Genomic DNA, 13367 nt, shown 5'->3' with positions numbered 1-13367 from the left:
TCCCTCTCTCCCTCCCTCCCTCCCTCCCTCTCTCTCCCTCTCTCTCTGTCTCTTTCTGTCTGGTCAAATTAGAATCAATCAATTAAGTAAAATAAGAAAAGCCTTAAAACCACAGGGAAGAAGGGAGAAAATGTTCAGAGAGCCCTCACATGGGCCAGGTTCTCCAATACTGGGTCCTCCCCACACTTTATTGATGAGCCTGAGTAGCACAAAGTCCAGGTGATGTCCTGAGTGGCTGAGGCCCTCAGCTGCAGTGGGATGCGTCCAGCTGACTCTGCATCCGGGTTCTTCTCCCTGAGGCCTGTTCCCTTTTGTGTCAGTTAATTGTTTTTGAGAGTGGACTTCATGTTGTCATTCCTTTCCTTCCCGGGCTTTCCAGCATCTTGTGTTACTTTTGTCGTGGAGTGCCAGTTCCATTAAAGGCGTCGAGGAGAGTGGTTTCCTTGGTCTTTTCTGCCTGTGGTGCATTCCCCAGTGCTGCCTAGGATGCAGACCAGTAGGTAATTGCAGAGGAAATTCCAGCACAGTTCCCACTGTGCCCTGTGCACAGTCCTGATGGCTTCTGTTCTGTTCCATCTTACTCCTTCCTTTAGTTAGGGCTGGATGGCTGTGACCAGCTTAGCTGGCTCCTGGTCCTAGTTTGATGCCACAGTGCTGAGCACGTGTGTAGCTGGAGGATGCGGGAGCAGAGTTCACAAGCTGTCTCCCCACACATTCTGCTGCCCCTGCCGGGCTTCCACGTGGCTCCTGTGTAGCTGGCCACCGGCTTTCTTTGGTGGGGGAACGTCTCTAAAAAACATTCCAGCATTGATTTTAGAAATTGTAAATATAGCTTCCAATAGAAACGTTTATTTAAACACTTAAATATAAGATCTATAACTCTGCTGCTGTCTTTTGCCTTTGATGTTTATCATTTTATATTTCTTCTGTTTGTCTTATTCCAGGTTTTTTCCCCCTAAGATACTGTATTTAGATACTTCTTTCTTTTTTCTTTTTCTCCCATAGGTTTTTGCTGTAGGGTGTGTACTTGCCAGAAAGAGACAATGAGAGGGAAAGTGAGAAATCACCCTCCCCGGCAGGGATAGCCATGCCGCAACCCCTTCTCCATTCTCCTCTGAGAGTTTGGTCATGTGCACACATGTGCTTGGCATGATTTTCAAGCCATCAGGTCTGGGACTCAAACCACAATTGGCCATGTGGGATACCAGCACCTTAACCCCATGCCACCTGCTGCCTCCATAGTTACTTCTTTCTGAAGTTCTAAAACCAAAGCAAAAATTTGTCATTCATTTGTCTTAGAATTCTAGCTCTTTTGGGACCAGCAGGTGGCATAATGGTTACATCGCTGGACTCCCACATACTCATGGCTCGAGTTCTGGACCTGGCATCTTAAAACTCATACAGGAAACGAGTGTGTGCATGCCCAAAATCCCACGAGAAGAAAGAAGGGGACGGGATTGCGGCATGGCCATCCCCCTTGAGGGGGTGATTTCTCACTCCCTGTTTCCATCTCTCAGGTGAACACACACTCTCGATAGCAAAAATCTCTTAAAAAAAGATTCTAGTGGAACCAGTAGTTAGTGTAATGGCTATGTCGCTGGACTCCCACGTAGTCGACCGCAGTTCGAGTCCTGGACCTGGTGGCTTAAACTCACACTGGGTGTGTGTGCGTGCGTGCCCAAGATCCCAAGAGGAGAATGGAGGAGAAGGGATTGTGGCGTGGCCATCCCCCCTGCGGGGTGATTTCTTGCTTTCTGTCTCTCTGTCTCTGTCTGTCTGGCGAGCACACGCGCCCTATAGCAAAAACTTCTCCAAAAAAAATTTAAAAAAAGATTCTAGCTCTTTTGTCTTTTGTATTTAAGCAATACGGGTAGTTTATTAAGGATAAAATGAAAAATGGTTACATTGATGGAAAGGTATCTGAATTTTAATCTACTTGTGTCTAATTTTACTTCTTAAAAACAATATAAAACAGACCAGTATGCCAGCCCTACTGTGCTGTGCCTGCCGCCAGGGTAGTGTGACAGTGCGTGACGTGTTTGTGTGCTGAGCTGTGCGGTTTGTCTCTTTTCCTCTGAGTCACAACATTGTGGTGAACGGAAAAAAGTGCATCAACTTTGCCTCCTTTAATTTCCTTGGATTGTTGGATAACCCCAGGGTTAAGGTGAGTAGCACGTAAGGCTGCAGTGAACGGGAAGATATTAATGGGTTACAAGCCTGGGCGTGAGCTGCAAACAAAGGCAGCAGCCTCTCAGAAAGAGAAACTGTGCAAGTCTCCAGGCCTTTTTCTCCAGCAGAGATATAACCTGGACTTAGACTGGTGGAGACAAGGATGTCCAGTGTGGGTTAGTGTTGGGTGACAGCAGAGAGAAAGCCAGGCCGGGAAGTAGTACACGTGTCAGGTGTTTGCTCCACCCCTTCTTGGGATATGGCAAGCCAGCATTTCTCAGGAAAACCATGGGCCCACAAATGCAGAACGTGTAAAGCTTCGAGTTAGCCAGGATTGAGGATCAAGCTGATGTGACTGGCCCACATTTAAATCACACTCCTTGTTTCCTACCCTGTTCAAGTTGTCGTAATTCTAAGAAAGGAAGAAAAGTGGAGGAAGGAGAAAGGAGCTCTGTGGGTTAAAGAGCAGGAAGTGCTGGCTTTGTACGTTAAAGTGTGATTTGTTTTACATCTACAAAGGCAGCAGCCTTAGCGTCTCTGAAGAAGTATGGCGTGGGAACTTGCGGACCCAGAGGATTTTATGGCACATTTGGTAAGTTTTTATTCCATTCTTTTTCATACTGCTGCTTTTAATAGTTACAATTCTATTTTTATTTCAAAACTCCTTGTAAGTAGTTTTGGTGTCATGCTGGTGTGCACCATTTCCTGCCCAACCTCTGAGCGCATTTTTGCCCTTGGGAAGCATTGGCTGAATGTGCGCTGTGCAGTCCAGGCTGCAGTGCCCTTCGTGGGGTGATGGCGTTGCACAGCACTTTTTGGGAGAGCAGAATCCCAGGCCACGCCTACCTCCAAGGGGCTGGGAAACAGTCCTAGTGGGACAGCCGTGTCCTGGGAAGGAGAGAGAGCAAATTCGGAGGGGGAGGAAGAGATAAACTAGGTCGCTTTTTTGTGGAGTGTAGATGAAGGATCATTGACTTCTTTCTGTGTGAATAACCCAAGAACAAGCTGACTGTAAATTCTCAGGCGAGTGTCTGATTTTAAGTACTAGCAGTTCCTTCATTCAGAGTCTTTGAAGACAGTCCTGGCATTTTTGGTTGTTTTTATTAACTTTATTATCCTTTGCTTCTGTAAGTGTAGGTAAATAATTGTTGAAATGATTATGTTGCAGGAAATAATGTTCCATGGTATGTCAGTATGGGGAAGGTAGAACAAGGTGAACTTCCTGTCTCCTATCCTCGTTTCCATTTCTGGACCTTGTGGGGGGGGCAGGGCTAAGTTTGCTTTAGTCATGAAAGTGTGTATGTGTGCTGACGAGGGTGAAACGGAGCAGCACTCTGAATTGAGCCTCGGAACCCACAGTTCCCTGCCGCATCGCTCAGCTCCCCGGGTCTTGGGCACATCTGGTGTGTTTCCAGGCTGACCTCTGAGTCCCAGCTGCAGTCTGCGGATGGCTTCCAGTGCTGTGGTTCAGATTGTGTCTGACTATATCACCAGGCAAAGCCTTTCCTGTATGTGTGTGTGTGTGTGTGTTTTTTTTTTTCAGTTAAGAAGGGAGCACCTCTCTGTATCCCTTAGCTGATTTGGTGGTTATGTTACTTGTATTGGAAACAGAACAGAAGAGTTAATGTCTGGAAGAGATCTCAGAAATGTTGTATTCCCTTATCCCAGTTATTAAGAAGAGGAAGAGAGAGCCAGGAGAGGCTAGGCGACTTCCTTACAGTCACACAGCTTTCCGGCTACTGAAAATGAGAACCCACCCACCCTGACGCCCGGTCTTGGCGTCAGGATCAGAAAGGCAGGATCAGAAAGACAAGCTCAGCTCGGTCTCCCACTCTCCTCTGGTCTCCTGCAGCTGGGCGCGGTTGGCTTGGTCTTGGTTAGGAGGGAACTATGTCCTTGACAAGCGCTGGAAAACTACCAAGGCATTTTTTTAGGAAGCTGTTGGTTGTAATCTGATCAAGGCTTTTCTTTCTGTGACTGCTTGCTGGGATTAAGAGGTGGCTTTGATAAGAGCCTGTTTTTGTTTTTATTATTTTTTGCTATAGGGCCCATGTACTCCTCAGAGGGAGACAGAGAGAGGGAAAGTAAGGAAGTAAAAGCTTTTCATCCTAATAGATTTTGTTTGCATGTTTGGCCCAGGTCCCAGCCTGGAAGTTAATGTGGTTGAACAGAGATTTATTGCTAAATCAAATCATGAAATAATGTTTCAAATATTCAAGACCAGCCTTCCCAAAGTGGTGACACATCCTGTTAAAATAGCTCTGTCATCTTTCCATTTGGGTCACCTGTATAATTGCAGCTGAGTGCTTTCACACCAGGTCATTTTGATTAATGGCTTTTAAGTCATTTCCCCGACTAGATGATTGAGTACATGAGCTAGACCTCAAAGCATCAGTTATGACTTCTAACCTCTGGCCCTGTCCTCCTCGCTGCCATTTCATACCTGCCACCACCAGCAAAAAAAAACAAGCCACTATCATTAGTTTCTTGTTAACTCTTCCAGACTTTTTTCAGCACATCCAAACCTCTTCTTACATGTTTCCTCCCCCTGTACAATAGCAGTAGCATACTGTACACTGGTTCTGAACCTTGCTATTGAAGAGAGAGAGAGAGAGTGAGTTTGCTAGAGAGAGATGCAAAGTGAGTAAACACCCCCAATGGGGCATGGTCACACCTCAGTCCCTTCTCTATTTCTCCCTCCTTTGGGAATTTTGGGGGCACATGTACATGCCGTGGGTCCAGGACTCAAAAACCTCACAGTTGGCCATGTGGGGTCCAGCTGCCTCAACCACCAAAAGCTGGCCTAGGGAGCAGGTTAGTGTGCAGTGGCCTGATTTCCACCAGGCACCCAGCCTATGCTGAATAGAATGCATTGTATGTAAACTCATTTCCTTCCTCTCAACACTTGTGTTTACTTGTCACTTCTTTTCCTTTCTGTATTTATTTATTGCCCTTACTTGTACATTTTTGGTTTTCCAACCAGATTTTTTTCTGGTTTTCCTTATTCTGGAAGTAATCATTTCACTTATTGTGACTATATTAAATTACCTTGAAATCTTAGCATAGATAAAACTGAAGAAGCTACTTAAGATCTCTAAGACTAGATTTTAAATCTGTAAGATATCTGTGTGGTTTAATTATTCTAAATATCACAGGTACTCTTGGCCTTTGTGTTGAGCAATAAAGTAGGCATGAGGACCCCCTTTCCTCTTATTAGTTATTTAGTTCCAAGCTTAGGATGTTTTGCGTGGGCTGCCAAAAGGTTGCTTTTAATTGTTTTCTTGTTTCCTCCCTGAGAGTGTCACCTACAAGCGTCTCTCAGTATTTTCAAACCCTATTGTCTGAGTTTATTCTCAACTTTTCATATGTCACTTTCTGTGAATTTCCTTGTTAAGACATGCTCTTGTTTTTACTATTTTATGTAGCATATAGAAGTTAGACGATTAATACAGAAAACGGAAATGGAGCAGCAGCTGATTCCAGTACATCTAGCCATTGGGTAGAGTGTGCTCCCGCCTCCTAGAGACCTGGAAGGAGAAGCGAGCAAGTTCTTAGCCTAGCCTCTTACGGACTGTACGGTCTAATATTGCTTCCTGCCTACTTGAGCGTACTTTGGAACGGAGCAGGTGGTTTTACCTGGTCGTGAAGCCCTCCTTCCCATTAAGGCTGTGGAATCCTAGTGCGTTTATGATAGTGTCTGTGTTTGAACTTTTTGTTTGTTTGTTTGTTTCCTCTTTTTTTTGTTTGGTTTTTTGTTTTTTGGTTATTGGTTTTTGCCATTGGACATCTGTGCTTGCCAGAGACAGAGAATGGGAGCAAGAAAGAGAAAACAAAAAATCACCCCTCGGGTGGGAGGGCCATGCTGTAACCCATTTTCTGTTCTCTCAGTTTAGAGCATACACGTACATGTACCCAGGGTGATGCTTAAACTGCCAGATCCGGGACTTGAACCATGGTTGACTTTGTGAAAGTTCAGCACCTTAACTATCACGCCATTTGCTGGCTCCAGTTCCTTTTTTATATTCCAATCTTAACTACGTGTGGTTTACCCTTGGTGCCCAGGTATCTCTCTGTGTAATGCATGGTGGCTCTTTGTTCTTAAACTAAGTAGATCAGAAGATGGCTGTGGGCAGGGCTTCATGGTGAGAGGTGATAGGCTTTTTTGTGTTCTAAAGCCAATAGTAAGCACCCCTTGACTTGTGTGGTTTTTAAAATACAGTATTTTCTTTGTTTGAGAGCAGTCACTTGTATCTATGACTGCGTGGTTTAACAGGAAGAATATGTATTCATTAAATTCCTGTATCTGTCACTTTTTCCTACTAGCGATGGGATCTTGGTTTTCTTGGTATATGCTGGGAACAGCCCTTGCTTGCACAGCTTAGGACATTTTGGTAAAATCATATAGGATCCTGTGTGTGAGATACTGTGAAGACACTCAGCACTGCACTGGGTCCTTTTTCTTTGTTTTAAGAATATGTAATTTTATTGATTGATTGGTTGACTATAATTTGCTATAGGGCATTTGCGTTCATTAGAGAGGGGGAAAGTGAAAAAGCAAACCTCCAGGACTCAAACCACAGTCGGCCATGTGGGAGCCCAGTACCTTAACCAGTACGCCATCTGTATTTATGTTCTGAGAACTGAAGTGCTATTATTTGTGCTTTGAAGAAACATCAGCCATGTGTCTAAGGACTTTTTTTTTTTTTTTTCAAGAACAAGATATCTTTTTTTTTTTTTTTCAAGAACAAGATATTTACAACCATGAAGCTATTAAAAGAAAATGTGGTTAGTTAATTATTTCTTAACTGTCCTAAAGTTGACTATTTCGTGGTCTTGCCTCGGGAAGACCAAGGCCATAATCTATCCTCCTTGTAAGAAGGTGAACAGGTGTCTTTTAATAGAAGATAGTCTTGGGACCAGCAGATGGCGTAACGATTGCATTGCTAGACTCCCACATAGTCAACTGTAGTTCGAGTCCTTGACCTGGCGGGTTAAAACTCATACCGAGTGCATGTGCGTGCATGCCTAAAATCCTGAGAGGGGAATGCAAAAGGGATTGTGGCATGGCCATCCCTATGGGGGTGGGGTGGGGGGGTGTGATTTCTGGCTTTCTGATTCTGTCTCTCTCTTTCTGGTGAGTGCACACACCCTATAGCAAAAATCTTAATAAAAAAAAGGAAGAAGAAGATAGTCTTTATTTGAAATTCAGATAACTCAACTAGGATAACTTAATGTGTAGCTGGGTTTTCCCTTTTATTCTATGAATGCTGGTTTCATTGAGCAAACTCTTACATAACATGTTGCTCGTTTCACGCAGGGTAGTATTCTGGGTGACGATCAGTAATAGCGTGTATGATCCTCCCACCAGCCCTTTGAGGAAGGCATGGCTGTTAGCCTTGTTTGACAGGTGAAGGCTCCCATAGCCTCTAGGCAGCTTCTGTCTTGTCCGGATATATCCCCAGAGATGGGGAGCCCAGATGACCACCCCCTGGCCTGGGGTTGAGGGCTGTGATGACATGGTAGCCAGGCTCCATCTCAGGTCCTGGTGCTAGGCAAGTACGAGCAGTTGTCACAGATGCCAAGATGTACGGGGCTTCTGCAGAGTCTCCCTCCTTGGCCTCTTCACCACCTTGGCTCCCAGCATGAGTTAGTAGCGCTTCAGTTCTTTTCCATGCACATCCGTCACCACTCAGACGGCCACGCACACAGAAGACATGGCCTTGGAAGGTGAGGAACTTCGCTTCCTGCTTGCTGCCTCCCCCTCCATCGCACAGTCACATCAGGAGAAACAAGCTCTGCAGTTACTTGTGTTTACCTGTCACAAAACTTGCTTAGCAAGGCTGACATCAGCCAGAACCCAACATCTAGATTAAAGGAAAAGGTCCATCCTTTCAAACTTTTGGGACCACTAGGCAAGAACCAGTAAATCATGTGACTATTTGTAGAGTCGCCTTCTCGCTTAACAACAGCTATGTGTGTTGGGTTGTCAGAAAAGTCATGCATTTTTGCATAGAAAAACAGAAAAATACTTCATAACTTTTCCGACAATCCAATAACAGTTCTGTGCCATCTTTTAAGAAGCTTAAATAATGGGGCCAGCAGGTAGCATGGTGTTTAAGGCATTGGACTCCCACATGACCGACCTCAGTTTAAGTCCCAGACCTGGCCGCTTGAAAAGTCACACTGGATACATGTGAGTGTGTGCCCAAAATCCCCGGAGAAGAATGGAGAGGAGATTGCAGCGTGGCTGTCCACCCAGGGATAACTTCTCTCTCCCTCTCTCTGTTTCCCCTAAGTGGGCACACACACCATATGCAAAAACCTTTAAAAAAAAAAAAAAAAAAAGCAACAGCTTAAATAAGCAGGGGCCCTGCTGGGCCATCACTCAAGAGGCCCAGTCCCCTGCCAGTGCCCGTGCTGCAGTGTTCCCTTGGGCACACTGCTCTCCCACAGAGCTCCCAGGCTGGTGGCCTGGCTTCCTACTTCCTGTGTCCCACTCTTGAGTTCTTGCACAGAGCATGTGGTGGAACTCTGCGGGCTGCTATCCAGGCTTGGGTCCTTCTGCAGTCAGCAGAGCAAAAGACATGTGAAAGAATCCTTTCCCTCCTTGATAGTACCTCATTTTGAGACCATTTTGAAAGTTTTAAGGTTTAAAACCAGCCAGTGGCCTGTTTGTTCCAGGGTGTGAAGCCTCGTGGTGTGGCCTGCGGGAGAGAAAGGCTATAAGGAACCAGGATTTAAGATGAAAATGAAAACATGTCAACTTGAAACTAAGGGGAAAATAGAGAGGCAAAACATTGATGGGACACAGAAATGGATTATTATCTGTTGATAATGTGCTTTATATCCTCAACTGGACTGGTGTAAAGTGTATTCATATTGGGTAAATTCAACTTATAAGCTGAGTGATACGTTGTGATTAAATGTATAAAATTAAATTTTTAAAAAATTATAACTTACACCCATTTTTTAAAGAATTATTTATTCATTTCCATTTGTTATTGTTTTTTTTTTTTTCTTTATTTGACAAAAGAGAGAGAGAAAGGGAAAGTGAGAAAGCAAGCCACCAGGTCCAGGACTTGAACCATGGTTGGCCATGTGGGAATCCAGCTCCCTTATCCAGCACATCACCTGCTGGCCCCCGACTTACACCCACTTTTGCATCAGCATACTTAAGCTGCTTTTATAGAAGGATGACTTTCTTTTTGTACTACACATTTGAATTCCCAAGTCTACTTGTAGGAAATTTAGACAGAAACCTAGGCCTGTGGAGTGACAGCAGGTGCTACAGCTGAGCACTGACCTGGATTGTTCGCGGGAGGCACTGGAGTTCACAGGACATGGCAGGTCACTGTCTCAACAAAGAATATCCAGGTTTCTTTTCACTAAAATGCAAAAGGCAATATAGATGGAGTATCCCTAATCCAGCCAGAAGTGTTTTGGGTTTTGGATTTTTTTGGATTTCAGAGTATATTGGGTCATCAGAAAAGTCATGACGCATTTCGGCATAGAAAAATATGGTCATGATTTTTCCAGCAACCCGATAGCTAAGGAGATCCGTGGGGGGTGGGGGTGGGGGGGCGGATAGGACCTAGATCTAAACAAAATTCATTTGTGTTTCCTGTACACCTTATATACACAGCCTGAAGGCACTTGTATATTTTTTTATATTGTGGTTTTACACTCTGTCCTGTCAGATGACTTCAGGTGTGGAATTTTCCACTTGTGGCATCATGTGGCACTCAAAGCTCTGGATTTTATGGTGTTTGAATTTTTAGATTAGCGATGCTCAGCTCATAATAAATTACTGTCAAATGTTAGAAAGCCTCAGTGTTTCTGGATGAGGGAAGTTAAAGCTGGTAAAGCCAGTGGGTCTTGAGTCCTTATGGTTGAATGCTATAAAAGCAAAACCCAGAGTTGGAGCTGCCCCTGTTGTAGTGCTTCTCAGAAAGCCAAGTAGCCGATTCCACCTTGGATTTTTGTTTTTGTGTTGTGTTATGTTTTGTTAGAGTGTGTGTGCTTGCCAGAGAGGGAAAGTGAGAAATCACTCACCAGGGAGGCGGCCACGCTGTGATCCTTTTCCTCCATTCTCCTCTCAAGATTTTAGGCAAGCATGCACAGGTGCTTGGTGTGATTTTTCAAGCTGCCAGGCCCAGGACTTGAACCACGGATGACCATGTGGGAATCCAGCACTTTAACCTCCATGCCATTTTTTGGAGAGATTTTTCGCTATAGGGCGCGTGCGCTCGCCAGACAGAGAGAGACAGAGAGACAGAAAGCGAGAAATCCCCCCCTAGAGTGGATAGCCACACCACAATCCCTTCTCCATTCTCCTCTCCAGATTTTGGGCACACATGTACTCACACTTGGCGTGAATTTTAAGCCACTGGGTGCGGGACTCAAACCATGGTTGACTATGTGGGAGTTTAGCGACGTAAACATTACGCCATCTGCTGGTCCCCCACCTTGTTTTTAATAGGGCTTGTATAATTGATCATTGAAAAACAGTCACAATTTGACCAGAAGGTGAAAGTATTAATAATTAAACTGCTGGTGTTCTTGTCTTTGTTCTTTCGTGGTAGAAAAAGAATTATAAAACGGTGTAACCTATACGTGTTTTGTGTTAACAGATGTTCATTTGGATCTGGAAGATCGCTTGGCCCAGTTTATGAAGACAGAAGAAGCCATCATATACTCGTACGGCTTTGCCACCATAGCCAGTGCCATTCCTGCCTACTCTAAGAGAGGGGACATTGTCTTTGTGTAAGGACCTCTGCCTACTTTCTAGTCACACTTGTTTGGGAATGACGTTGATTGTCCTAGAAAATTCCTTTATTAGGTTTACCTGCCCAAAATAGTTATTTTGGTTTTTTGTTGTTGCTCCTATAGAAATGTAGTTACCCCAGCCAAATAATTCTACAGAGTTTAAGAGACCTTCACTTAAGTGTGCTCGAAAGTGCGGGCAGTCGGGACCAGCAGTTGGTGTAATGGCTATGTCGCTGGACTCCCATGTAGTCAACCACAGTTCGAGTCCTGGACCCAGTGGCTTAAACTCATGCCAAGCGTGTGTACATGCGTGCCCAAGATCACGAGAGGAGAATGGATAAGAAGGGATTGCAGCATGGTCATCCCCTCCAGGGTTATTTCTCACTTTCTGTCTCTCAGTCTCTCTCTGTCTTTCTGGCGAGCGCACATGCCCTATGGCAAAAACCTCTCCAAAAAACAAAAGCATGGGCAGTCACATAACTGCCTTTATGGTTGTAGTGTGGTGTCCAGGGGAGGCAAGCCGCCTGTCTTCCCCTTGCTTCTCTGTGGCCATGTGGCAGCCCTGTGAGTCTCCTGTCAGACCATGTGGCCAGCCATACTGCCTGGCCAGGCACCTCCACCCCATCCTCACCTGCGCCGCACGCTGCTGCTCTGCTGACATGGTATCACAGCTTTGGAAGAGCACAGAGCTGGGCTGGGAGCCCCACCTCCCTTTGACTGCCTGCGAGTAGATCCACACACCCGCATGATGCAGTCAGAATGCACCGTGCTGCTGTTCACGTGAAGGGTGAGGCCAAGGCAGCATAAGGGTTGGCGTGGCCAGGCCACTGGTGACAGTCAGTAGCAGTTACCACTGCAGCCCACACCACTGTCATCCACTGAGTGCAGCCCATGCTTCTGTCACCCACTGAGTGGGCTGTTAAGTGGCTCTTAATTTTAGGTCTCAAATTTACTATTGTTTCTTCTTTTCCTTTTCAACCCTATAGCCACAGTAATCTGTTCAAGAAGTGCAAATCTGATCATTGCTTACTTCATTTAATACATATAAGAGCATCCACTGTTCCGGAAATAAAGACCCACTCCTTATCATGGTCTTGTGAGTTCTGAACCACCTTTTCAGGCTCGCTCCGTGCAACGGTTTCCCCTCCGTTCCCTCCCTACTCATACTGCCTGCCAGCATTGCTCTGCTTCTGAGGCCTCCTTTACACACACACACCCCTCCTCACTTACCCCTGACTTGCTGGATTCTCCTTTTGTTTGTTTCTAATTCTTGCTAAGGCCCTTTGCCTAGGATCGCATTTACAATTTAATAGTGCTCCAGAAATACCAGTTGAGTGAATATTTGAATGACAGCTGGAGCTCCAGGCACTGAACCTTAGACTTGCCCACCTTAGCCCTGTGCTGTCCTGTGACCACTCACCTTTGGAGCTGCTGCTTGTTCCGTGGCAGAACCCTCCCTTACATATACAGCATAGCCAGCTATCCCCAGGGTTCCGGGGCACGTGGATCCTTTCCTCACCATCACCTGGCAGCCTAGAGCAATCCAGCAGACGCCCCCGTCCTCATTTCTTCTGTGTGCATGTGTGACCATTAAAATAGATGTTCATATTAATTTTGCACGTAGTTTTAAAGATCAACAGGAAAAAAAAAATCATCATAAACTTAAGAGCCATTGCCTTTTTGTTTTTTTTTTGAGAGGTTTTTTCACTATAGGGCGCGTGCGCTTGCCAGACAGACAGCGAGAGACAGAGAGATAGAAAGCGAGAAATCACCCCCCAGGGGGGATGGCCATGCCACAATCCCTTCTCCATTCTCCCCTCGGGATCTTGGGCACGCACACACACGCACCTGGCGTGAGTTTTAAGCCACCAGGTCCGGGACATGAACCGTGGTCGACTACATGGGAGTCCAGCGACATAGCCATTACGCTAACTGCTGGTCCCGCCTTTTTTTTTTTTTTTGTTTTTTTTTTTTTAAGAATTACTTAATTTTACGTATTCATTTATTTTAAGTCTGACTGGGGGTGGGGGTGCCAGAGAGAGGAAAGGCAAGCCACCAGGTTCGGGACTCGAATCGCGGTTGGCCTTATGGGAGTCCACCACCCTTAACCACCATGCTATGCTACTTGCCGGCCCCAGCCATTGGTTTTTAAACAGTGTTTCTAGAGTTTTAATCAAAGCACTGTTGCAACAGTGATGTTTTCCAGTATCACTTCACAAAACATCCACTATAAATTACTTTTTGAGTTTAAATGTAGAAAGTTATGGTTACAGGGAACCAGCAGTTAGTGTAATGGCTATGTTGCTGGACTCCCATGTAGTCGACCACGGTTCATGTCCCGGACCTGGTGGCTTAAAACTCATGCCGGGTGCGTGTGCGTGCATGCCTAAGATCCCAAGAGGAGAATGGAGGAGAAGGGATTGTGGCGTGAC

General features: G+C 45.4%; 1 protein-coding gene across 1 annotated transcript in view; it reads left to right on the top strand.

The window, feature by feature from the left end:
- Window positions 1–13367, top strand: part of SPTLC1 (serine palmitoyltransferase long chain base subunit 1) — a gene marked incomplete at its 5' end in the record, with an annotated part of 52456 nt that overhangs the window by 5325 nt on the left and 33764 nt on the right. The window contains 3 exon segments of the mRNA XM_027766115.1: window positions 2081–2164; window positions 2689–2761; window positions 10800–10932. Coding sequence (XP_027621916.1) covers window positions 2081–2164; window positions 2689–2761; window positions 10800–10932 — 290 coding nt within the window.

The sequence above is a fragment of the Tupaia chinensis genome, unplaced genomic scaffold (assembly GCF_000334495.1).
Source record: "Tupaia chinensis unplaced genomic scaffold, TupChi_1.0 Scaffold141173_1, whole genome shotgun sequence".
NCBI classification, from domain to species: domain Eukaryota; kingdom Metazoa; phylum Chordata; class Mammalia; order Scandentia; family Tupaiidae; genus Tupaia; species Tupaia belangeri.
Note: the sequence above shows the minus strand (reverse complement) of the source record. Positions and strands in the feature narration are given on the sequence as shown.